The 27,833-nt window shown below is 40.9% G+C and overlaps 1 protein-coding gene across 4 annotated transcripts in view; it reads left to right on the forward strand.

The window, feature by feature from the left end:
* SLC25A26 (solute carrier family 25 member 26) overlaps positions 1-27,833 on the forward strand; it is a 145,921-nt gene that overhangs the window by 89,757 nt on the left and 28,331 nt on the right. For all 4 annotated transcript variants that reach the window (XM_070390969.1, XM_070390970.1, XM_070390973.1 and 1 more), the window contains one exon: positions 18,900-18,944. In XM_070390969.1, the coding sequence (XP_070247070.1) occupies positions 18,900-18,944 (45 nt within the window). The remainder of the gene's footprint in view (positions 1-18,899; positions 18,945-27,833) is intronic.

A 27,833-nucleotide genomic window follows, 5' to 3' on the forward strand; every position in this document is an offset into this window, starting at 1 on the left:
GTGTGGTCCTCTTTGGATTCCTCTTGTTTGGGGTTCTCTGCACTTCCTGGACTTGTAAGTCTATTTCTTTCACCAGATAGGGGAAGTTTTCTGTCATTATTTCTTCAAATAGGTTTTCAATATCTTGCTCTCTCTCTTCTTCTGGCACCCCCATAATTCGGATGTTGGTGCACTTGAAGTTGTCCCAGAGGCTCCTTAAACTATCTTCATATTTTTGGATTCTTTTTTCTTTTTGCTTTTCCAGCTGGGTGTTTTCTGCTTTTTCGTATTTCAAATCTTTGACTTGATTCTTGGGATCCTCTAGTCTGCTGTTGTATCTCTGTATATTATTCTTTATTTTAGTCAGTGTATGCTTAATTTCTAATTGGTCCTTTTCATATCCTTGAGGGTCCCACTAAATTTCTCAGAGGTTTCTAGAAGATTCTTGAGTAACCTTATAACTGTGGTTTTGAACTCTATATCCAGTAGTTTGCTTTCCTCCATTTCTTTAGTTTGTGACATGTTTTTTTGTCTCCGCATTTTGGCTGCTTCCTGGTGTTGATAGAGTGGCTTTGTGTGCTAGGTGTCCTATAAGGCCCAGTGGCTCAGCCTCCCTAATTACCTGAGGTGGACACTCTTGGTGCACCCCTTTGTGGGCTGTGTGCAGTCTTGTTGTAGTTAAGCCTTAATTGCTGTTGGTATCACTGGAAGGAATTGACCATAAGGCCAATTGGCTGTGGGGACCAGCTGTGTCTAAATGGGAGAACTGCTGTGCTGGAAACACCCTTATGGGGCAGGACTTACTTCAGTGGGGCTTTGGTGCTCACTGAGTCTGCCCCTTGAGTGTGTCTCTTATGGATGTGAAGAGTTATAATCTGGTATGGTCTCACTCTGACCCCTGGGTACACTAGCTCTTGGATCTCCAAGGAGGTGCAAAGTCATCCACTGCCTGAGGCCACCCAGCAGGAGCTACAGAGACATCTGCAGATTCCTCCTCTTTGTTTGGGGTTTGGAGGTGCCCAGATGAGGCCTAGTTGTGTAGCATTGCAGGCTGCTGTCAAGCCTTCGGCCTTCTTTTGGGACCTCTGGGGCTCTCTGACCCAGCTGCAGTTTGTTAGGTTTTAGGCAGTGAGAGCACAGGCCATTCATATGCAAAGGCTGCTGCACACAGCTTGGGTGGGGTTGTAAATTGGGTGGGGTGGGGTCTCAGGGAATCACCAGGGCAGAGCAAACAGCAGTGGCTGCCAGTCAGCCTTGCATCGGAGAGGTCCCCACGTCTCCGCAGCCCTGTGCAGGAACAATGATCACTGCAGGTTCCTCTGAGAGAAAGCCGCCCTCATGTTCTGCCCGATGCCCGACAGTCCAGTTTCTCCCCGTATGAGTCTGGGTCCCCAAAGCCTCACACGGAACTGGAGTTCAGAGCAATCAGGAGCTTGTATCTCCCTCCGGATTGAAAAAGGCAACAGCGTACCCAGTTGCCAGCCCGTTTCCGCACGCGCCTCCATACCTCCGCACTTCCACACCTCTGCACCTCCTACCAGCTTCAATGCGCTTTTCCCTTTCCTTCTTGTTGTAGAACTTCCACTCAGCCAGCCTTCCGTGGTTCTGGATGATACCGTTTTGTCTTTTAGTTGTAGTTTTGATGTGGTTGTGCGTGGCAGCAAGTACAGGTATGTACCTATGCTGCCATCTTGGTTCCTCCACTCCTTGTCTCATTAACAATTCTAATTAGGAGGGGGAAAGCCTTCACATATTTTTGAATTATGTTGATCTTTCTTCGTACTGTATTGTAATGATGTTGCAGTCTTTCCATAAGGATATGAAAAGAATAAAAGTCCTATTAACATGCAGATTCAAAAAACGAGTTGCTTCATAGCAAAGGCCTGCCTTCCTTCCTTCCTTCCTTCCTTCCTTCCTTCCTTCCTTCCTTCCTTTTCTTTCTTTCTTTTCTTTCTTTTCTTTCTCTTTCTTTTTTTCTCGTTAATCCTCACCCAAGGATATTTTTTCCATTGCTTTTCAGAGAGAGTGGAAGGAAAGGAGGGAGGGGAACAGAGACAGAGAAACATTGATGTGAGAGAGACACATCAACCCGTTGCCTCCTGTAAAAACCCTGACCAAGGGCAGGGAGCAACCTGCAATTGAGGAATGTGCCCTTGACCAGGAATCGAACCCGTGACCCTTCAGTGCGTGGGCCGACGCTCTAACTACTTGGCAACACTGGTCAGGTACATAGGTTTTTCTTTTAGTTAGACTTCAGTCCTTCTTTCTCTGAAGTTTAATTTAATATGAAAAACTACTTGTAGGAGGCACTCCTCATGTGATTAAGTGTGAGACCTTCATGGTCTTAAACTCTGTGCATGTGGTCTACCACTTACCTACCAATAAGGAGGATATAAGCTGTGGCTTATGTGTGTGTGTATGTATTTGTGTTTTATTAGGAATTTTATTGAAACAGTAAATATTTTATGAAAGTATATTTTTTTCTTTGTAGTGTTTGGTCACTCCTTGTCTCTTATTAACAATTTCAGATGGTTCATTATAATTTTGTTTCTTTTAGATGAGACTAAAAGATTTGTCATTAGACACACTTCTGTTTCCTATTTAACAAGCCCTCTATTCATCTGCTCATGCTCAAGTAATCTATATTATAATATTTTTACCTTAGAGAAAACTCAGTGTTCAAGGAATGGCTTTGGTATTATAAGAGTATTATGCATTCTTTACTCAATAAAAATTGTATCAATAAAATACCATTATGTTTCTCCTTACAATAAAATGGTGTCAATAAAACACCATTATGTTTCTTCTTCTGTTATAATTATTTGCATTTAGATTTGAATCCTTAGTTTTCAATCTGTTTTCTAAATGGCACCATTTTAAATGTTTTGTGAGAATATTGACATTTCCTATTGGATTTGAGAAAAGAAGATCTTTAAGGAAGAATTACCCCATGAGCAGGTGATTTACAGTAGTGTTTTCTCTTGGCTAACCTCTGTTAAAATCCAAATATATGTAGTTACTCTTTTTGTAAGTTGAATTAGAATTAGTTATCTATTACTAGCTACTTGTGAGGTGTGTGAAGTGCTTCAGACAGGACGGGGCACATAGGTGAGCACTAGGAGTTTTGCCATTATTATTATCTTGATGTTAAACATGGGAAAATGGAAATAAAGTGGTTCTTAATTTTACATTGAAATTCCATATTGTCAGTGGTCATGAAAAAATTACTGTTTACTCTAAAGCTCTCTACAAAAGATTTTCTATCTTTATATTTAATTTGCATGTATGCCGTATTTTGTTTTTCCACATTTTTTCTGTTTGGAGTTTCTCAGTAGATTTTTTTTAACATGTCATACTTAAGGATCTCTTCATTTCCTTAAAATTCTGCATCCTTCTGTTAGTCAAGTAATTTAGAAAGCTCTTAAATTTTATACATCTAAATGGTACTCAATTTAAAAAGCAAAGGATTGTTTTCTCCAGAATCAAGCTGTAGTTGTCTATTTAACAGTGAAGAACATTGCAGTAAATTTGCTTTTAAAACTTTCCCTCTTTTTATTCCATTTCCCCCTCCCAAGAGTGAATAGTGTTAGACAAAATTGAGATGAGTTTCCATTAGGGTTTTTTTTTTTTTTTTACAGAGAGGAAGGGAGAGGGACAGAGAGCTAGAAACATCGATTAGAGAGAAACATCGATCAGCTGCCTCCTGCACACCCCCCACTGGGGATGTGCCCGCAACCAAGGCACATGCCCTTGACGGGAATCGAACCCGGGACCCTTGAGTCCACAGGCCGATGCTCTATCCACCGAGCCAAACCGGTTAGGGCCCATTAGGGTTTTTAAAGGAATGTTTTATTATAAAGGAATTGGATATTTATTCCATTTTAAAATACAAGTAAGTGGAAAGAAAACCAGTAAAAGACAATTAGTTTTGTATTTGTGGCAGATTGTTCTTTTCTTTTTCCTCCTCTATTTTACTATTGATTTAGATGGAGAGTATGTCAGCTTTTACAATTAATAGCTATGGCATTTTATTCTTATAGTGGTTTTTTTTTTTTCTGAGATCCACTCATTTAAGAAATATTTATTAAGAATCTTCTTATATACAGATGCTCTTCTAGGGACTTTGATTCATTAAGACAGAACACCCCCACACCATCTTAACGTCCCTACTTCCTCCTAATCGACTGCACTCCTGATTCAGGAGCTTCCAATAAGTTGGCCTAATAGATAGGATGTGGTTTGTGAGAGGAATAGAGCTAAGATGACTCCAGGGTCCAGTTGGCCTGCACTATTGGGCTTATATGGTTGCCTTTAACTAAGGTGGGAGAAACTGTACATAGAGTAGGTTTGAAAGGAAGATCAGGAGTTAAGTTTGGACATGATCAATGTAAGATGTCTGACAGACATCTAAATGGAAATATTGAGCAGGCAGGTCTGAAATAACAGAGAATATGTATATATATATGTTGGTCTCTGACTCTGGTTCCTGGCACAGAGCTCCTAAAACTTTCATGAATTCCTAAGTAGTAAGAGCACTAAGAGCATCTCTTGCTCTAATGTTTTGTCTTTGAGTCCAGTTCCTGACACAGAGCTCCTAAATCCCTTGGAATTTCCTGAGTAAAAAGAGTGTCTTTTGTTCTAATGGGGCCACTCTTGCTGGGCCTGGAGAGCTTGAGGATGCGCGCTGGTCATTAGAAAGACCGAGCCATAATTACAGCTTGGAACTTTCCACTTAACCTCCGTCCTCTGGGGGGTGGAGAGGGGCTGGAGGCTGAGTTAATGTCAGTCGTTCCTGCTGGTGAAGCCTCTGTAAAAATCCCAAGTGCAGGGTTTGGGGTGCTTTCAGGTTGGTGAACATATCCACGTACCAGGAGGGTGCTGCACCCCAACTCCAGGGGAACCAAAGCTAGAGATTCTTCTAGCCCTGGCCTTATTGTATTTCTTCATTGGCTGTCATCTGTATAAACAAAAGTGTTTTTCTGAGCCCTGTGAGCTGTTCTAGCTAACGATCAAATTCAAGGAGGAAGGTCCAGGGAACCTCCAATCTGTAGCCAAGTTGGAACCAAAGTTGTAGGTAACCTGGGGACCTACTTCTGGTAGTTGGCATCTGAAGTGGGTGGCAGTCTTGTGGGACTGAGCCCTTAACCTGTGGGGTCTGCACTAATCCAGTTAGTATCAGGACTGAATTGAATTCAGAGAGGAAGGGGGAGGGAAAGAGAGAGATAGAAACATCAATGATGAGAGATAATCATTGGTCAGCTGCCTCCTGCATGCCCCCTACTGGGGATCGAGCCCACAACCCGGACATGTGCCCTTGACCGGAATCAAACCTCGGACCTTTCAGTCCGCATGCCGACACTTTATCCACTGAGCCAAACCAGCAAGGGCACTCCTACTATCTTTAGCCTTCTCTCAACTTCTAGCTTTTCCTGAGGCAGTTTGATACTGTTAGTTCAACTCTTACTAGATACTGCTTTGCTGTACATCTGTTTTGTTTCAAGACTTCTGATTTAGAATTTATTATGTGCTTTATAAAACTATCATCTTTCATGATTCTAAAAAGTACTTTTAACATTTTAACACTTCTGAAATTAAGAAGCGCCTTATAATTGACTTTCTTAGAATTATATTTACAGTTGAATTGGTAGCATTTTTAAAATATACTTAGTAGAGTCAGTGGAATTGATATAATAGATGAAACTATATATGGAGGGTAAGCAAATGCAAATACAAAGTTTATTTCTTACTACTCTCCTCTCTCCCATTCTTCCCCAGAGGATCTCTATTCTTAATTCTTTTGTTCTTGAGTCAGAATTCTTTCACAGGTATTTTGCTGTGTGAGGTATGTGAGTGGTACATTTTGTGAGTATCCATGCATCATTTCTTTCCCTGCCAGGTGCCAGGTATAGTGTTTGACTACTGGCTTTCTCTCAATAGTCTGTTATCTGCTATCACATCCTCCAAGTCTCTTATCTTTTCTGTCATGATTTCTGTTTTGCTGCTTTGAGCCATTTTTTCCATTTGATCTTACAGACCACAAATTTGGATCGTTGCCACGATCCATTCTTTCCTTCAGTTAATCTACTGTGTGGTTTATTTGGAAAATTGTGTTTTTGATCCATGAAGACTTCTCTCTGCTGTAGTTAAATCTCCCTAAGTTCCCTGGTTACTTTCCTGTCCCATGTTGACCTCTCTGTCTTCAAGCAGCTCTGTTTGGTTGTGGGTTTGCTCCCTTTGTCCTGAATGGTCACTGTCGTTTTGGATGTGCAGCATCCTTATATGTTGTCATAGTTTCCTTGTTAGCTTATTAGTTCTGGTCTTGGTATCTAGTGATTCAGGGAGACAAGCCCCTCACCCAAGGGTCATCTGATCTCCACACACCAGGTTTTTTCTAGAACCACTAATTTCAAGTTCTTTATTTCAGGGTTCCAAGAAGCTGGTCTTGAGGCACTTGACCAGCTCCGAGAAAAATGAAACCCCCACACACCCCAGTTTCCTCCTCTACACCCCACAGCCCATGCCTTCAATTCCGTGTAGCTGTCTGCAGGCTCCAGGCCTGTGTCTGCTACAGCAGACAGATTGAAAATCATGGTGGAGGTAAAGGGGGATGAGTTCGTGGCATCATCTTCCCAGGATCACTTTCAGGCCTGGGTCTGTCTTTTTTATTCCCTAGTGGTTGTGGATGTTGCCTAGACTTACCAACAGTGGGGCGAAAGCTTTGGGCATGGAAGGTGGATGATCTGCGGGATAAATGATAAGTTTTCAACTCCTTGCTGCTTTCCCTGCCAGGTCAGCTGTACTTCCCTGCCTGCAGTTAACTGATTTGCAATTCCTCCCTGTCCCATGGTCAGGCTTGGCCTTATGCCTTGTGTTGGCAAGTTGGGTGTATGCAGCTTAGGAGCTGTGAAAAGTTTCCATCAGTCCTCTTGCCCCTGCCTTTTGTGCTGGGAATGGCATGTCTCAGATAAGGTCTGTTCTCTTCTGGGAAAGAGAAGGCACCGGAGCACCAGCCACGGCCTGAGGGCACCATGCCGACCTGTGCCTGATGTCCTGTGAGTGGGAAAATAAGTTTGTTCCCACCACTGGGCTCAGGGTTGCCAGGGTAGTGCAGCCAAGTTGACTGATGAAATCTGGCTTGATTTCTTGTTCCTTCTTTTATTCGTGAACATTTTCCCCCATTGCATTGCTTTTTAAAATCTGTATCAGACCCTAAAGTTTATTTCCTTTCTCTTCTAACTGACTGATAGGCACAAACTACTATTGTTGTTAGTCAAACACTAATTAGCTGTGGTAGAGTGTTCACAAATTATATAACAAGACCCAACCTATGTAACAGAACTGAGGGAAAGGTGGCAATTTATTACACTCATCATCTAATGCCCTAAACTGTACCCAAAATTATTCTTCTGAAAGCACGACTTCTATTTAATTGTACAAAGTAAACTACTTACAGTTCTCAACACCTGGGCTTTAATGCTATTTTTTATTATCATAATTGAATAAGAGTTCATTGGAGAAGCATTTACAGAGTAGCTTTCCAAAGCCTCTGTTTCCTAGAAAACACACACATTTATCTGACTTGTTGACTTGACTGACTAGCAAACATAGAAATGGGATCTGTATTTGTGTTTTATCTCTTTTCTATATAGTTGATATTCACTTTTTTTCTTATTACACTCTCAGAACATTGTTCTGACAAGTATTTATAAATCAATAGTTGATGAGTGGAAAGAGTATTCACTGGACTATAAGCCAGAAGACCTGGGCTCTTCCCTAATTCTCCCACCAGCCTTCTCTTCTTCCTGACCTTCTCTTTTTTTATTCCTTTGACTTTCCTTCCTTCATTTATGTCAGCGGTTCTCAACCTGTGGGTCGCGACCCCTTTGGCGGTCGAACGACCCTTTCACAGGGGTCGCCTAAGACCATCCTGCATATCAGATATTTACGATTCATAACAGTAGCAACATTACAGTTATGAAGTAGCAACGAAAATAATTTTATGGTTGGGTCGCAACATGAGGAACTGTATTTAAAGGGCCAGAAGGTTGAGAACCACTGATAAATAGCTGCTGAGCACTCTACTGTGCCAAGCACTGTGATGTAGTGATATGCAAGCCAAACGCCGCTACCTTCCTGCCCTCATTGAACTCACTGTCTTCTCTTTTGCCCCGGCTCTTCTTCCTTCTGATCATGCTATAAATTGGTCGGTGCCTTTACTGCTCAGCCTCCTCATCGTTTGTCTGCCACTGGGTTATTGTGGGGAGGTTGGGGGTGGTACTGAGAGAAAGGTAAGTAGGTGTGAGGGAGAGAGGAAACAGGTGAGCTACCCAGATGGCCTAACCACTGTACAAACCTATTTTTATTTCTCATGATTCTTTTCAAGTTGTAATTTTGCAAATATTCTCAAAGGATGCATCTATACAAATGATTTGAATATTAGGTGATATGTTTATTGCTCCTGGCTAGTCTTGTCAATTTTATGGATTTATTTTATTTTTTAGAGTTTGGGAAACCATCAATTAGAATATCTTTGTTACTAAAAAACCAGTTGCTTCAGAAATGGGAAAAACCTGGAAATAAGCATGTGCCTTAGTTTATAAGAGCAATTGGGACACAAATAAGTTACATAATCTACTTTCTATTGTAGGGCTTCTTGAGAGATTGGTCACTCATTTTTCCTCGCCCCCCTTTTTTGCTTTCTGAGTAAAGAGCTGCAGTGCTGGCTGGAAGGGAAGGAAGGTGTTGTAGATGGAAAGACAACTGAACTATACATGCTAATGTCTTCCTCAGCTGCAGACGAAAATCTGAAGAACAACCTGATTATATTTTATAAGGGATTAAAGTTTGCATGCAGATTCCAACTGAAAACATCTGTTTCCTGACCCAGTGCCAGAGTTCTAACATCTTGCAGGAATTCTGGTTTTGATGTTTCTGAGTTTCAGGCACCTCCCTCTATTACTCTGTGGCTGTTTGTTTAGATGGCTTAAAGCAACACTGCTTAACATTTTGGAAATAACTCTGAAGGACTGAAAATGAACTTCTTCATTTTCTTCTTATACACAAAAGGAAAATTTCAGATTTCATTAGCAAGAATCATCCCAATTGCTTGAGTAGTTATTGTAAGAATTGCTAGGCGACTCACAGTTCATTAAAGAAGCCAAGGAACGGACCATCAGTCGTTCTCTGTGTCTATGAATCTGTTTCTATTTTATTTGTTTATTTTGTTCTTTTAGTAAACTGTAATTGAAAGATAAAATTTTAAAAAGAATCCAATGAAAATAAATGGATCACTGGAGGGGCCAGTGTATATGTGTATGTATGTATATGAGCGTATCTATATATATCAAAGCCTAAGCGACTGTTCGACTGGTAATTATGATGCGCACTAACCACCAGGGGGCAGCCACTCGACCCACAGGCATGGAAACATGGCATAGACTGATGAATCTCAGAGGGAAGGGGGCAGCGGGAAGGGCAGGAAGAGATTAACCAAAGATCTTACATGCATACTAGAGGCCCGGTGCACAGATTTGTGCACCAGTGGGGTCCCTTGGCCTGGCTTGCACCCTCTTGCAATCTGGGACCCCTCAGGGGATGTAGGACTGCGGTTTTGGCCCAATCCCCGCAGGCCAGGTGGAGGAACCTCACTGCTGCATGAATCCGTGCACTAGGCCTCTAAGTATTTATATAAAGATAGGTATTTTTTTCAGACTCATAGCTACAGAGAACATTTTGACTGTTGCCAGATGAATCAATGGTTGGTGAGACTGGGTGAAACGGTGAAGGAATTAAGAAGTACAAATTGGTTGTTACAGAACAGTCATGGAGATGTAAAGTACAGCATAGGGAACATAGTCAAGAATATTGTTATAAGTATGCATGATGTCAGATCGGTAGTAGATTTATCGGGATGATCACTTAGTTATATAATGGCTAATCACTGGGTTGTACACCTGAAACTAATATTGTATGTCAACTGTAATTGGAAAAAAAAATTAAAAAATAAAAAGATAGGGGTTTTTTTTGTTGTGTTTTTTTTTCACCTTTCCTGAAGTAAATGGAAAACTTTTAAAAGTATTTCAAATTTTGGCCCTGGCCAGGTAGCTCAGGTGGTTAAAGTGTCGCCCTGATACACCATGGTTGCAGGTTTGAGCTCCCCACACCTCCCCCTGTCAGGACACATATAAGAATCAACCAATAAATGCATAAATAAGTGGAATACCAAATCCATATCTCTCTCCCTCCTTTCCTCTTTCTCTAAAATCAATAAATAAAAAATTTAAAATATATATTTCTAATTTTATTTCTTAAGAATCTCAACTACCAAAAATAGTTGTGTGGGTGTTTTTTTGGGTTTTTTTTTTTTTAGGGCCCCAATTGTATGTACTTGTAGCTCATTTTTACATTCTGCTAAGTCAGGCCTAGGTTGATAATTCTTGATAACATAATTCCACTGCATAAGTAATGTTTACAGATCTGTGGAAATAGGACTAATGCAAACATTTTCTAGGAGTCAGGTAACATTGAATGGTGTGTGAGGATCACTCACTTGACATATGAAAGCCAGTGTGACTTTCTGATCTTCAATTTTATTGAATGCTCTGATATTCCTAAATGTTAACACTGGGCATTTCTAAGGATAATTATGCCAATGAAGGGTTAATATTGGGCCTTAGCCTTCCATGTTATTAGGTATGTTCAGAAATTATGTATTTATAATCGTTGTGCTATATCTAGAATCTCTTATTTATTATAAATGATCAATTAAACAAAGAAATATTTTATGAGGAAAAATTGGAAATAAGCCATTAAGGGCTAGTTAAATATTATGAAAATGCCATGCAGTGGTCAGAAATGACAGATCTATATTAATCAACATGGAAATATCTCCAAGACGTTATTTAGGGGGGAAAATTAAATTTTGGAACTGTATGTATACTAACTCATGCCTAATTTTTTAAAAAGCTAAAACTAAATAAATTGAGATAAATGAGAATATATATCCCAGACTATTAAGATCAATTAACTTTGGTTAACTGGAGGTAGGGAGCTCACTTTGACCTTTACTTCCGGGCTTCTATATATGAATTTTAATGTGAATGTAGTCATATTTTACTTGTACACTTATTTTTTATTAAGAAAAAATAAGAATATAAACAAGGTAAGCAATAGTATAACACACCCCAGAGTACCCACCACTAAGCTTCAGCTGTTATCAATATCAGTATTCTGCCATTTTATCATCTATATCTCTACTCACTCTTCACCTTGAATACTATTGTATTTTTCATAATTATATTTGTAGATAAAATTTGTATACACTGAATCACAAATCATAGATGTACCCTTTTGAAGAATAAATATGGTCATGTAATCTATATCCCATTATGATATTGAATATTTCCATATCCCTAGAATGTGCTATATGGTGTCTTATCCCAGTCTACCTGCCCACTCTTAGAACTTTATAGAAATGGAATCTGTACAATATAGACTCTTTTTGTGTCTGACTTTTTTTGCTCTACATAATGTGTGTGAGAATCGTCAATGGTATAGCGGGTATCAGCAGTTCTTTTCAGTTTATTCCTATTATTCCACTGTGTGAATATGCCACCGCTTGTATAGCCTTCTCGTGTTGATGGACACTAACTATTGTGATTAAAGCTGCTGTGGCATTCATGCTCAAGTCTTATCGTTGACATATATTGTCATTGCTTTTGAATGCATATGTGGGGTGGAATTACTGGATCAAATAAAGACTTAGCAAACCCCTTTGAAAGTAATCATTCCTTTTTAAATTCCTATCAGCAAAATATGAGAGTTGTGGTTGCTCCACAGGCTTATTGTTATTTGGTTTTGTCAGACTTGTTCATTTCAGCCTTCTTAGTGGTGGTATAATGGCACCTCAATGTGTGTTTTAAAAAAAAATTGAAATTATGGTAAAATGGATATAACATAAAGTTTGCCATTTTAATCACTTTACGTGTAATCAGTATCAGTGACAATGTAGGGCAGCCGTCACTACTCCTGAACTATTTCATCACCCCAAACGGAAAGTCTGCACTCATTCAGCAATACTCCTTCCTCCCCTCTCCCTGAGCCCCAAGGAGCCTTCCATCTGGTTTCTCTTCCTCTGAGTTTGCTTAGTCTAGCTATTTCATATAAGTGCAATCATAAAATATTTGTCCTTTTCTCTCTGGTTTAATGTTTTCAGGGTTCATCCATATTGTAGCATGCATCAGAGTTTCATTGCTTTTTATGGCTGAATCATAGTCCATTGTATGGATATACCACATTTTTGTTTATCCATTAACTTGTTGATGGACACTGGGGTTGTTTGGTTATGGTGAATAATGATGCAATGAAGATTTGTGTACAAGTATCTGTTTGTCCCTGTGTTTAATTATTTTGGCTGTATAACAAGGAGTGGAATAGCTAGGTCGTATGGTTAGTCCATGTTTAACTTTTTGAAGAACCACACTGTTTTCTCAGTGTGTTTTAACTCACATTTCCCTGATGGCTAGTGACGTTGAATATCTTTTCATGGGTTTATATTAGTGATTTGTCTATCTTTTTTTATGAAATGTTTGTTCAGTCTTTTATGCATTTAAAAAGTGAGTTATTAGTTTTTCTTTCTTTTTATTATTAAGTTTCTAACATTCTTTATATTTTTTGAATAGAAATTCTTTGTCAGATGAGTTTTGCAAATATTTACTTTCAGTCTGTAGCTTGCTTTTTTACTAAGAGTATATTTTTAAAAATTAAAAAATATTTTTAAATGGTGCTAAAATACACATAACACTTACCATCTTAACCATTTTTAAGTGTACAATTCAGTTGCATTAAGCGTTTTTACATTGTTGTGCAACCAGTCTCCCAAACTCTTTTCATTGTGCAAAACTGAAACTATCCATTAAACAGTAACTCCACATTCCCCTCTTCTCCCAGTCCCTGTTCTACATTGTTTCTGTGAATTTGATTACTCTAGATCCCTCACATAAGTATAATCATACAGTATTTGTCTTTTTGTGACTAACCTTTTCACTTATCATAATGTATTCAAGGTTCATCCATTCTATAGAGTGTCAGAATTTCCTTCTTTTTAAAACTGAATAATATTCCATTGTACATATATACCACATTTTGTGTATCCATTCATCCATCAGTGGATACTTGGGTTACTTCCACCTTTGGGCTATTGTAAATAACGCTACTATAAGTCATATGGTAATTCTGGTTTTAATTTTTTGAGGAACTTCCATGCTGTTTTCCAAGTGGCCACACCATTTTACATTCCCACCAATTTCTTCACATTCCCACCAATACTTGTTATTTTCTGTTTTGTTTTGTTTTGATGTTAGTTTCCTAATGGGTGATATCTCATTGTGGTTTTGAGTTGTATTTCCCTAATGATTAGTAATTTTGAGTATCTTTTCATATGCTTGCTGGCTATTTGTATATCTTTTTTGGAGAAATGTCTATTCAGATTCTTTGCCCGTTTAAAAATTTAGGTTGTTTGTTTCCTTTGTTGTTGAGTTGTAGGAATTCTTATGTAGTCTGAATACTAACCCCTTATTTGATATGTGATTTGCAAATATTTTCTTCCATGTTAATCTGTTTGATTATGTTTTTTTAAAAAATATATTTTATTGATTTTTTACAGAGAGGAGGGGAGAGGGACAGAGAGCCAGAAACATCAATGAGAGAGAAACATCGATCAGCTGCCTCTTGCACATCCCCTACTGGGGATGTGCCCGCATCCAAGGCACATGCCCCTGACTGGAATCGAACCTGGGACCCTTGAGTCCTCAGGCCGATGCTCTATCCACTGAGCCAAACCGGTTAGGGCTGATTATGTTTTTTGATACACAGAATTTGTAAGTTTTGATGTCATCCCGTTTTTCTAGTTTTCCTTTTGTTGCCTGTGTATTGGTACATATCCAAGAAATCATTGCCAAACCCAGTATCATGAAGATCTTCCTCTGAGTTTTGTTGTTTCAGGTCTTACATTAGATCTTTGATCCATTTTGAGCTAATATTTGTACATGGTGTAAGGTAAGGGTCCAACCTCATTCTTTTCACTTGAATGTCTATTTCGCCCAGCACCATTGTCCTTTCCCCATTGAATAGCTTTGGCACTCTTGTCAAACATCATTTGATCATATATGCTCTAGTGTCCATTTTTTCTTTCTTTGGAAAGGGCTTTAGGAATTTTAGTATGTTTTGGAAACCTGAAAAATAATTCACTTTCAATGTTTCCTACTTTTAGGTTAATCTCCTTTGCTATGTATACATTATTTTCTATGTGGACAGTGCACATAAGTGGATTATAGTTGTTACATTTTGAAATAATGTATATTTAAAGTTATTGTTTTCTTGGTATGTGATATGCTAGCAGACCAGATTTGAATAGTTCTCAATTAAAAAAAAGTAATGACAAGTCATGTTGGGATAAAAGATTTTTAAGGCTTCCAGTTCATTTGTCCTTGGTTGCCACTGGGGTTGAAGGGAAAAGGCACAGAGCATTTTAAGAGGAGAAATGGCTTTGTTGCTGTGCGACACTAGAATGGAAAATCCTCAGCCAAGCACAGAAATTTGGACACTGTCCTTCAACAAAAAGGAGACTCCCTGTGGGATCCCTTGAAATTTGGAATGGGCCAGTCCGTGGGCCCACCCAGTATCCATGCTGTTCCTCAACCCCCTTCTGATTTGAGGTCATAGTGGTTAATGTGGAATTTTTTTGTCTTATAGCTGGAGAATTTGGGGGTTATTTTGAAAGTATGATAGCTTTCACAGTTTTTAAAATGTACTCTCTTGTTCCTTAGGCTTCCTTGATCACTCATAGTATGTTCATTGCAGCTTCCAGTCAAGTCCTATTTATTTGTTTATTATCTTTTAAATCCTCACCCAAGAGCATCTTCATTGATTTGAGAGAGAGAGAGAGAGAGAGAGAGAGAGAGAGAGAGAGGAAAGGGGATGGTGGCAGAGAGAGGGAGAGAGAAACATTGACTATCCACCTCCCACATGCTCCTTGACCGGGAATCAAACCCACAACCCTTTGGTGTATGGGATGATGCGCCAACAAACTGAGCCACCTGGCCAGGGCAAATCTTATTTATTTATTTATTTGTTTGTTTGTTTGTTTGTTTGTTTGTTTATTTAATGTATATTGGTGTTTTAATTTGACCTTCCCAGTGACAAACAGAATTTTAGAGCTAAATGATACCTTAGAAGTCTTATCTTCATATCCCTCTGGTTATATTATCAACCACATCATTATTTGTTAAAAAACTTATAAGGTTACAGCATTTATTTTAAGGTCACAGCTTTATAATGATTTAATGGCTTCACGGATGATTCTAGTCCAATACTTGGTGACAGGTAAAGTGTGCGCATAATGTCATTTTGTACATTCTTTATTTCTCTAGCAACACCCAGCACCTACTTTTCCTGTTCACCACACCCAGATTTCATTTTATCTTCATTTTATCTACTTCACGTGGACTCCTCGCATGCACTTTTGCATAGAATTGTTGCTCTGTTTGTTACTAGTGGAATCCATGCTCAATTGTAGCTGGTTTTTCCCTTCTATATCTGCCTCTTTGATGGAACTGGATTTACCGCTGCTCACCTATTAGTGCCCTCGGTCTCAACAACCATATTCAAACAAAACACCTTAAATGGAGGTATTAAAAAGGTCACAACAGTGAGCCATTTTGTAACTTTTGGTGCAATAAAATGGTTAAGTTATATTTGGAATATAAGATCTCTGAGCGCAGCTATGCATTTTCTTCATCTATAAAACACTCTAGAATAACAGCTTACATCTGTTTTGGGTTTTAAATTTTACGTTTTGAAGAAACATCACTGTTATGTAACTCCAAGCAGACCTGGGGAGCTCGCTGGCTTTCTGACAGGCCGTGCGTGCGGGGACTGTGGAAGCTGGACCAGTGTTTGCTCTCACTGTGCAGCCAAGTCTGCTGGCCTTCCCCAGGTGGGAGCACACTTCACTGCGTTTCTTCATATGCTAAACGACAAGATGCATTCAGTGAGATTCTGGCTTGAAGAATATGTGAAAATTTTTCACTTGTTGGGAGTTTATCTTATAAGGGATTTAATGGCTTCTGGGATGATTCTAGTCCAGGGGTGGGCAAACTTTTTGACTCGAGGGCCACAATGGGTTCTTAAACTGGACCGGAGGGCCGGAACAAAAGCATGGATGGAGTGTTTGTGTGAACTAATATAAATTCAAAGTAAACATCATTACATAAAAGGGTACGGTCTTTTTTTTTTTCTTTTAGTTTTATTCATTTCAAACGGGCCGGATCCGGCCCGCGGGCCGTAGTTTGCCCACGGCTGTTCTAGTCCAATACTTGGTGATAGGTAAATGTTAAATAAGTTACCTGAAATTATTTCACTACCAGAAACCAGAAATAAATGTAATTATTTAAACATATCGGACATTTAATCACTTTAGACTGTCAGTCTCCTTTTAGAGAATAAAGTTGGGGTGTATTGTCTGCCCACTTTTACAGATTCATGCCCAAAGAGATAGTTTGGCCATTTCAGATGTGTGATTTTTTAAATTACTTCTTTAGAATAAAGGAACAATTTAACGAATAGTGTTGAACAGAAGAAAATGGGCAAAATGTTCATCTACAGAATCCAAAATCTAATACAGGGTGGAGCAAATGTAGGTTTAAAGTTGTCATATGGAAAATAATACAACGACTAATAATTAATAATACAAGAATAAGCTGCATTTTGTGTACTCACAACTGTAAACCTATGTTTGCTCTACCCTCTATTATATATTAAGTACCAACTTAATGGGTTATTTTTATCAAGGGAAGAATATTAGCATGGCCAGTAACAATAAGTTATAAGATCTTTTTTCATCTTATAAATGTGAACTATTTACATTCTTGTTAAAATGTGATGATACATTTACATGTGGGAGAAAAGAGTACAAAAAAGAACATTAAAATCATCTGTAATCCCTCTGCCTGTTGTCCTCTTGGTATTTTATTACATATTGTGTACTTAAAAAAATTAGGGTTTTGATAATTAATTTAATTGGGAGTACTTTAGTTTCAGAATGGACAGTGTCAGATGCTTTCATGGTTTTATGACAAAACTAAACTAAATTGGACTCCTATTGTAGCACTTCGCTGTATGGGGTAGGGTGAAGATGACAAACTTCTCTGAGATTCTAGTTTATCAGCTTAAACTAATTTATTGACATTGATTTTTTTTTCTCACTGCCATTTCCTGTCTGAATGGAAGACAGATTTTCTTTCTGTGGCCACTGTCAAGCCCAAGGCCATCATTTGTTCCAGCAGAATAAGAGAGCTTATGTCAGACGCCTAATTTCTGAATAAATATTTTAGAAGTGACTTAATGCCTTTAATTCATGGGCCATTAATTCCTTCAAAATTGTGGTCTCACATACATACACTCACATTGTTAATGTTCAAAGTCCACATTTACTCTTCACTTGCCGGTGACATGGGCCCTGGTCTGCTGGAGCATCCCTGGCACAGGCCCATGGGCCAGCGAGTGGATCTGAAGAGGCTGGTGGGTGGGTCCACTGGAATCCTGGTACTTTTATTTTAGGATATATGGAGGTGGGTTCTATTTTTAGAATTTTGGAACGTTTAATTAGAAGCAAATAGATTATACTGAGGATGAATGTACTCTGGACAGATGAATGCAGTTAGATTTTTTAGGTAGAATACTAGACAGGGCTCTGGAGTCAGATTGTCTGGCTTCTTCATTCTAGCTGTGCCTTTAGGAGAGTTACACAGCTTCTCTGGACTTCCGTTGCCTCATCTATAAAATGAGGTTGGTAATAATACCTGTCTTATAGGGTTGTGAGGATTCAGTGAAGTAAAACCTGTGAAGTGCTTATTAGCACAGTGCCTGACACATGAAAAGTACCTGGTAATTCTAGCTCTTCTTGTTACACAACAAATTGTCACTACCTGTTGCGTAGTGTGGTGGTTATGCCCACCGCTCATGCTCATTCCTGCAGATCACTCTTCTCCTTGCTGCTCTTGTGTGTACATCAGGCATCCAGGAGCCTCCACCCCTCCAGCATTGATAGGCTGCTCCTTCCTTGAGGGTGCAGACCTCCCCCGTCCATGCTGTGCTCCTCTGGTCCCTGCCTCAGCGTACTCCTCCAGTGGCTGTGTCTCCTCTTCCCTCTTCCCTCCCCTCCACCTGCCTTGCCCTCTCTGTCTTTCCTCGCTCATCTCCCTCTGGTCTCCCTCTCCTTTCCTTCTCATTCCCTTCCTCTCTCCTCCCCCACTCTTCTCTCTCTCCATCTTCTCTCCTCCTTCCTCCTCTCCCTGTCCCCCTTCTCCTCTCTCTGCCCCTCTCCCCTCTCTGACTTCTCTCCTTCCCCTTCTTTTCGCCCACATTTTTTGGCCTTTCCCTCTCTGCGGCCTCCCCACTCCAGCTCTTTCTCCCTCTCTAGCTCTCCCCACTGCCCCCGATCCCTTCCTCTCTTTTAGCCCTAATACTTGGTCTGCTAAGGAGCAGACAGCTCTAGCTCTTAAGCAGAAATGTGCCAAGTCTTTAAAGCCTTTATTACTTGTGATGAGAAATATTCATTTTGTCATTTTAGTAGCCAAGGTTTCTTCATATTGTGCTTTCCCTTCCACTCGCAAAGGGCACCACAGCATCATCCGACTCACATGGGCTCAGAAAGTTAGTGGGACGCTGAAGGCAGTTACAGTTAACTTGTTTTCTAAACCTGTGTATTGTATATAATAATGTATACATTTGTTTAATGTTAGCTTTATTATATACATAGTTAAATGAAATAATGTTCTCATTAATAATTATGGGTTTGTATAGCCATGCTAGGCAAAGCCTGAGCTTCTCTGCCTAATTTATGTCTTTTCTTCTCTCTTCAGATTCCCTTCTCATTGGTCCAGTTTCCCTTGTGGGAATCCTTAAAAGTAAGTTTTCCAATCTTCATATAAAATTGCTTTCTAATTATCATAAATATCCAATTGTTTCAGTTTGTAATAGAAGAATATAATATTGATTAGTAGTTTAAAAACTCAAAAAAATTTTAAAATACATTTTTATTGACTTCAAAGAGGAAGGGAGAGGGAGAGAGAGGTGGAAACATCAATCATGAGAGAGAATCATTGATTGACTGCCTCGTGCACACCCCCCTCTGGGGATCAAGCCTGCATCCTGGGCATATGCCCTGACCAGAATTGATCCCAGGACCCTTTCGTCTGCAGGCTGACACTCTATCCACTGAGCCAAACTGGCCAGGGCTCAAAATTTTTAAGAGTTGAAAATATTTTTTATGTGTGGTTTACATGCCAGTTCAGTCTTTTAAACGTGCTCAGTGTCTGTGGTACTGAGAGATCATCCTAACGGCGTAACTGAATCCTCAGGTGTTAAGGGAAACTGTGCTTTACTCTCTTTTGTATTTCTGCTCTACCCATAGACTTTTATTTCACTTCCGTGTGTGTGTGTGTGTGTGTGTGTGTAGAAGTTACGGAATGACGATGAGGGTAAATGAAAGGGAAAAAAGCAAGGCCCTGATTGTTAGGCCAGCCCCCTCACCCCCATAACTGAGGGTGAGCAGCAGGGGGCATGCTGCTCTGACTGCCACCTTCCTTCCGCTGTCACCCAATGGGCCTAGGAACCCCCTGAGAAGGAGCCGCGTCTGCTGAGTTGTGAGTTAGCCTCAAGGAAGGTCACTCAGTTGTTTAAAAACAGACATTTTTAAAAACCTGTTTTCAAATATGCAGAGACGTATTTTTTCATTTTCTGATGCGATGATTTTAAAAATTGTGGGTCATGCTATGAACTGTGTGGGTGTCTGCCAGCCTTTTAAAGACTGTGATAAGAGGGACGTTATTAACAGAGATCGTCCTATGTGGTAAGGGTGAGTCCTGCTTTGTAAGACTTCGGTGTTGTGTGTGCATGCACACGGATCTCTGTCCTGGCTGCACTGTACCATGTACTTCTCACTGTGGATAATGATCAAAAGACTTTGAAAGCCCTTGTTCAGGTTGATAAATGACCAAGCTATAAAATGGCAAAGTGTCTAGGCAGGCCTTTGGTAACACAGAAAGTAAAGGATTGCTCCCATGGCTGAGGGAGTCAGTAACCACGGTGTGCTCCCGCCGCTTCCCCTGAAGAATAGCAGACTTATCTAGACTAAAAATATTCTGTGGAGTTCATAAAGTGAGAACAATAAAATGAGACAAAATATTAATCATGAAAAATAAACTCTGGAATATTATGTATTTAGAAATAGTTCTGATTTTAAGGAGTAGTACAGATTACCTAATACAGGTTTTGGGGTCTCTAATGGTTGTGTTTGGTTTTTACCCTTTTCTTTGGGTACTTGGTGAAATGGGTCTCTCAGGCGGTTTCCGGGCATGATGTAGCAGCGCTCCCAGGAGAAGGCCGCATTCCATGAGCATACAGCTCCCCTTTTTTGCGTGTGACAAAGGAACAATGGAGCCAGCAGCTGTCCAGAAACAAGACTCGCTTCATTAGTGTCTCAATAACTGGCATTCACCCCTCTCTGCACTCTGACTTCCTATTCCCTGTCTGCGTAGGAATGCTTTGATGCCCAAAGAGGGAAGCATGGGGTTTATTTCTTTTCAGTGTTAAGGACATTTGTAGTATTCTTGTTAGTTAAGAAATATCTAGAATTTTTCAGAGTAATCATAGATAACAATGTTGAGCTTTAACAGTTTTCTTTGAGCAAATGTTAAGATGCTATAGTTGTTGTTTTTTAAGTTGGATTTATTGAAGAAGAATTTTCAGATAGCAAGATTCAACCTTTATAAGTACATTTTTTTCAATATGTTTTTATTAAATTTTTTTTTTTTTGAGAGAGAGAGAGAGGAAGGGAGAGGAATAGAGAGATGAAACATCCATGAGAGAGAAACATTGATGGGCTGCCCCCTGCACACGCCCTGCACTACGCCCTGTGGGCCTCTCCTCTCTTCTTTTTGGACAGGCCAAACTGGTACTCACCCTAGGGCCTTTGCATTTGTTGTGCCCTCCCCCCCTACTGGGAATCAAGCCCTCAACCTGGGCATGTGCCCTGTTGGGGAATCAAACTGTGACCTCCTGGATCATGGGTCAACACTCACCCACTGAGCTACATTTTTCTGAGTTTTGATAAATGTTTATTACTACCACCATAACCAAAATATGTATAGAATATTTGTAGTTTTCCCTTTTCCAGAGTACCATATAAATAGAACCACACACTACTGTGCCTTTTGTGCCTGGCTTCTTCCATGTAATGAAGCTGTTGAGATTCATTCATGTTTTGCCTGTACCAGCAGTCTGTTCCTAAGTAGTGCCCTGTGGTGTGGTTGTAGTTGTTTATCTGTTTGCTAGTTTATGCACATTTGAGTTTTCCCGTTTTTGATGATTATGAATAAAGCTGCAATAATTATTTGCATATAGGTATCAGTGTGGACATGTTTTAGTTTCTCTTGGGTAAGTGGCAAGAGTAGGGCTACTGGGTCATAGGGCAAGTGTAAGTTTTGTTTGGTAGGAAACTGTGAACCGTTTTCCAGTGGCTGTGCCGTTCGGCCACAGTGCGTGAGCATTCCAGCTGCTCTGAGTCCATGCCACCGCTTGCTGTTAGAGTCTTTAAAACATTTAGCCATCCCAGTAGTTGTGTACTGGTATCTCATTGTGGTATAGTTTGCAATTCTTTCATAGCTAAATAATGTTGAGCATCTTTTCATATAATAATTTTTTTACAAAACATCCAAATGTGAAATCATAGTGCTTTTTAGAAGTAGACAATTTTTGGCACTTCTTTTATTTTTGTTTATGATTTTAGCCATTTCATTTTGCTTTTGCGACCACAGAGAGGTGGTATTATACGAAGGGTTTCTCTGTTGTGTTCATGTGAAACAGCACCCAGACACGTTGTTCGGGCCAGGACTTGAGTGGCTGCATGCACGGTGTGTGGTAAGGAGTAGCGTCGGGAGATGGAAGGCCACTTTCAGCTTAGACTACTCGGCATGGAATCCAAGGCCCCGCCTTTCCTCTCCAGTTCTGTTTTCTGCTCTCCCAAATTTCGTCGAGTCATTCTGACTGCTTGGTCTCAGACCCCAAATTAAAAGCTGAGTCTCTTCTTTGCCTTTCTCCACCTATCACTCACCAAGTTAGGTCGACTCAGACTTTTTGGAACCTGTGGCCTCCTTTCTATCAGATTCTTAGTACCTGGTGCCTGGACTAAGTTAACAGTTGCTCTGCTTTCTCATCCATTCTACAAATTGAATTTGGGTCATTTTCTAAGCATCTTTGAAGTTCTCTGAAAGGTGTAACTTTCTAGAACTCTAAGCCATGAAGATGCTGTCCTCAAGGATGTCCACACTTCCCCCTGCCTCCCCACTCCCAGGCCCCTCCCCTGTGCATTGTTCTGTAGAGTCATTTCCCTGCGGCCTCCCTGCCGCCTCCTTTCTGATTCCGCTTCCACGGGTCCAGATATCATGCATCTTTTAAAGCCGGTGCAGTTATTTTTCCTGCTGCTTGAAGTCTTTGAATCCAGGATCTGAAAACGTACCCTTATAGCATTGGTCTGTACTGATTGGTATTTAACTAGGCACTAAATTTGTTTAAAACGTCTTAGAACGAAGCCTTAGCATATTCAAATAGGGCCTCCACCCCTTCCATTTACAGAGGAGCCACACATGCCGTCCATATCCACGTACTGCCTGCTCTGAGCGGGATGCCGTTTCATCCACAGTGCGGGGATGAGGCATAGCGATGCCCTGGGAGCTTCTCGTCTGCCAGGGTCTCGCGCCACAGACACGCCATCGCCAGGCTCCCAATCATGTCACTGCACTACCTCATTTCTCAGACATTTCTATAGGACGCATACTAACAGAAATAGTGTAGATAAAAGAATACTAGATGCTATAAAGAGGAGGGGCCGTAAGAGGAGATAATCGTGTCCAGAACTTCTGAGAAGATAAGACAATGTCCGCTACGATTTATGTTGAGTTTGTACCTTCCTGGCAGCCCAACAAGAAGATAAAGACCTTTATATACACGTTGCTTCTTACTTGATCTTGTCCCTGGACTTTGGACGCCACCTCCTGTGGAGGACTCGCCGTGGACCCCTCCTCAGGGTTACGGCCTGCTTTGACCAGCTTCCTAGCAGACATCCTCACTCAGATGCCTGGGGAACCAGAGCTCCTGGCGCTTTTCTCCTCCTCACCCTGCTCCTTCCCAGTGTCCCTGTCAGTGAACAGCACAGATAGCTGTGCTTGCCCACGTAGAAACCCAAGCAGTGCTGCACAGTTCTCCTCTCCCTCACCATCCAGCCCTCAGTACGTCCCCTGCTCGGATCCATACATCTATACATCGCCTCTCAGATGGCCGCCTGATTCCATTCCTGTTTCCCTGAAACATCTCTTCACAGCAGCCACAGTGATCTTTTAAAGAAATAAGCCAGGTTATACCACTCTCTACTAAAACCCTTCAGTGCCATCTCTTTGAAAGACAAGTAAAATCGGCTTTAAACTATGACGGACAGGGTCCTCTGTCATCTGGCCCCTCCTGCCTCACTGACTATCCCATGCCACGCACCTGCCACACTCTAGCCTTGTGTGTCCACTTACTGCACTACGCCCTGTGGGCCTCTCCTCTCTGCTCTTTTCGAACACACCAAACTGGACCTTTGCATTCTTGTGCCCTCTGCCAGAAATAGACGTTACTCATTCATGCTGCGCTTCATTACTGAGTGCCTCCTATGGGCCAGGCATCTTCTAGGGTCCGGAGATGCAGTGATGAAGAGGACTGACAGACTCCCCCTCAACGAGCTTTCATTCTAGCTCTCCCCCCGCCCCCGATTTTCTCACGTCCTACTCTTTGTTGTTACCCAGACCTTAGACCAGGTCACCTCAGAAGGCATTTTCTGTCCACCTAGAGGTTCAGAGTAGGCCCTTCCCTCCTTCCCTCCTTCCCTCCTCAACAATCACAATGCCTAGCATTTTAATAAAAGTTTAGTTATGCATGTATCATCACCTGAATACTTATTTTAAAAAATCGGACGGTCTTAAGTAGATGTTATATGCCAGGCCCTGGGCAAAACACTATACAGCTAACCCTTAAACAGCATGGGGTCAGAGGCACCGACCCCAGAAAGTTGAATATCTGCATATAACTTAAGTTGACCCTTTGTGTACGTTGATTGCAAATACTGTGTTTGATCTATGGTTGGTTGAATCCATGAATGGGAAATCCAGGGGTATAGAGGGTCAACTGTATATTATTGAAAAAAAAAAAAAATCTATGTAGCCCGGCAGGTGTGGCTCAGTGATTGAGCATTGACCTGTGAACCAGGAGGTCACGGTTCGATTCCCACTCTGGGCACATGCCTGAATTGCAGGCTTTATCCCCAGTAGGGGGCATGCAGGATGCAGCTGATTAACGATTTTCTCATCATTGATGTTTCTACCTATCTCTCCCTCTCCCTTCCTCTCTGAAATCAATATAAATATATTTCTTTTAACAAACATCCCCGTATCAGTGATCCTGCACAGTCCAAACCCATGTTGTTCAAGGATCAGTTGTACGTTCGTTAGCACCTCATTCACATCACACACAGCCCAGGGAGCTCAGCCTGCTGCTATCCCCACTAAACAAGGAACCCAGGTTCAGAGAGCTTGTCTTTCATCTAGGAGCCGCAGTCCTCGGCTTCCTGCCAGCACCCTTTTACTATGTTGACATCGTCAGTGATCACCGTAGTCATAAAAACTATTAGAATACCTCCCATTTCTCAAAGTTGCAATGTGCCAGGTACTGTGATAACCACTTTCCATGGACCAGCTCCTAGTCATCCTCACGGCAGTTCTGTGGGGCAGGTGCTGTTTGGTCTTCATTTTGTAGCTGAAATGGAAGAAGAATCTGCGTGCCTTGCCCAAGGCTGCAGGATATTAAATATTAAGGGGTACAGCCAAGATTTGAACCCAGGCAGTCTGACTCCAGAGTTGATGTTCTTAATCATTTTACTCCTAACTCTGCACACAGCGCATGATGTCTTTCATAATGTTTTTGCTGTTCCATGTGCTGAAATTTTGCTAAAAAGTTGAGGTCATATTATATCACATTAGCTTGTTTAAGGTGTTTCTGCAAATTGTGTTGATTTCTGAACTTGATGACATAAAGATTAAAAACCCTGGCCACAGTATTTCCCAGACGGGCTCTCCCACACCGCTCTGTCCTGCGGGTGGCACGTGCGCAGGGACTGGAGTGTTTGCTGCGCAAGCCGCCTCTCCTGACCCGCCACGGGCAGCGGAGAGTTTCTGGCGTGAGTGGAGCCAGACCACATTCTTCACGTGTTTTGTTTAAATCCTCATGGTCTTGGCTTATTGGAGGAAGGAGCTTTGTCTTCTGATTGTTTGTATTTATGTTTACATTCCTTACGTCTGTCTTCTACACAGCAGGGTTCATAGCTATTTACTCATTGTTTGAGGGTTACAATCTTTTTCAAGTTCAATGTAAAGTTGGACAAGTGTAGATACTGTTTTATTTCTAATTCGTTTCTTTTAGAAGTATATTCAAAACTATAACAGATGTTTACTCTTACTGAGCTTTACATAAACAATAAGCATATTTTGAATGGATATAAAATTTCTTGTGGAATGTCATTTTTTTCTGTTGTCTGGGTATTCAAAATCAGTGGACAGTACAGTGTAAAGGATTAATAAGGATGCTCTTAGGTCTAAATAGTTTTTCTTCTAGCCACGAGGTGTTACAAATTTGCAAAGCAGTAACTAGTAGAAATGCAGGCTTTAAGCTCAGATGCAACTTTGAAGCAAAATGAAAATAAAACCAGTTTGGTCATGTAAGACTAACATTGTGCTGATGATTTCCTAAGATGAAATCATAGTTTTGTAATAGAAATCAGGGACTGGTGAGTTATTTCAATTATAGTACAGTGTATAAAATAATTAGATTTTTCATTTACATTTTACAAATATTTTTAAAGGCCAATACCTTATAAAAGCTATGTTTTCGAGTTGAAGAGTAAATAGCTTGTTTATTATTGTTGATTCCTATTTTATTAATTGTTAAAATGTCACTCACCATCCCATCCACAACAGAATTCTCTTAGCCTTTACTGATATGAACAAGATAATAGTGCCTTAGAAGTTGCTGGGTGCTCAGTCTTTGGAGACACACATGTCGGTCAGGACACAGGTCCCTGTAAAGGCCTAAGGAAGATTGAGAAGGAAATGAGCAAAAATGTGTGTGTGTGTGTGATTTCCACCTCACTATGCTGTGCCTAAATTAAATATAACTGGTTAAAAACAATTGGAAATAGGAGCAAAGTGTCCCAATTGCCAGTGAGGTCAGAGTCTCAGATGCCGATTAAGGTTTTAGCAAAATCACATAATGAAGCCGGCATCTTTTAACAATTCAAAAACTATAAGAACATTTGACTTCGTAATTTGCGTCCTGGAAAATATGGGACACTTCATGCAAAAGGAAAAGGAATTAGAGTCCCACAGCGTCCTTTCATTCAATTTATAAAAGTAATAGGTAACGTTTTCCTGTTTCCAGGGCTATTGAAAGAGAGAGATTCATTTAAGAAATTTGAGAACTGGAAGAATATGAAATTCCTCCTACTTTTGGGTCAGACTCAATCAGTAAACAAAATGTTTAGAGCATGCTTGCATTTGATAGTTTTGCCACTTAAAAAAGGTAAAGACGGGTGGTGAAAACGAAGGAGGAGCAAGCATCATGCGAGCCAGGGCCTGAGGGGACTCATGGGAAGCGGGTGGCTTCTGCGCTGCTTCCTCTCCAGCTCCGCATTCACACCTGTGAGCCCGCCAGGCACCTGCGTGGAGCCTCAGGGTGCAGCCGCCAGGACGCCCATCAGTTCCTTGCAGGCTCTGTTACTCTCAGCTGAAGGTCAGGATGCTGCTGCTCGGAGGGCAGTGGGTTAGGGTCCCTGTCAAGAAACAATGAAAAGCACGTTTCTGTCTTTGTCTTCTTTCCTCTTTTGTCATCTTTCTCTTAAGCATGTCTTTCCCACTTAGGCAGGTTTGTGTCTAAATGAGATAAATGTGATCAATCAGAGGATTCCCGCGATGAGTCATACTGACTTTTTGGTGAAACAGTGTGACAGAGGGAGCTGGCCACCTAAGTTTAATTAGATTACAAAGCATAAGTGTATATTGAAAAGCACCTTGAAAGCCTATAATGATTCCCAATTCCTTTGTTGATTTAAAATCCTGCCACTATTTTATTTCAAGGGACTCATTTTTAAATTCATACTGTGTTACCTCCTTTGGAAAATGGGGAAAAGGATTTAGCTTTATTTTTACTTGTTCTTTAGACTTGCTTCCTGGTTATTCATGAGCATTTTGGTTTTGTTTAATCTGGTTTAAATATGCTACGTGATAGCGTTGGTGCGGCTCTGGAGCACTGTCTTGGCAGACAGCACCGGTGATGGCAGCCCTCACTCGCTGCAGCCGAGCGAACACAGCCTGGCATCTCAGCACAGCTCACCAGGGCGCCTGCTGTCAACCTGAGCGTCATCCTTGAGGGAGCCCATTGGCCACTCCCCAACTCCGTGGCTCTCTGTGGAGCCCAGCGTGAACGCTGGGATCATGCTGTTGGCCAGGCCCTGTCTTCCCTCCTTGTTCCCACGGGGTGACATCACCAGCTCCACGTGCATCGCAGGGTTCATTTGGGCACCGAGGCTGGGCTGCCCTCTTCGTGTAGGGGACTCTGCAAGGCCGGGGGAAGCAGGTCTCTCCTGGAGTCAGGACAAGAGGCTTTCGAGGGTTAGTGAGAAAAGGGGCTCACTCTGTGCTTCGGTGCCGTTG

Source organism: Myotis yumanensis, unplaced genomic scaffold, assembly GCF_028538775.1.
Source record: "Myotis yumanensis isolate MYYU_CA2020_CCGP unplaced genomic scaffold, mMyoYum1.0.hap1 SCAF_14, whole genome shotgun sequence".
Classification (NCBI taxonomy): Eukaryota; Metazoa; Chordata; class Mammalia; order Chiroptera; family Vespertilionidae; genus Myotis; species Myotis yumanensis.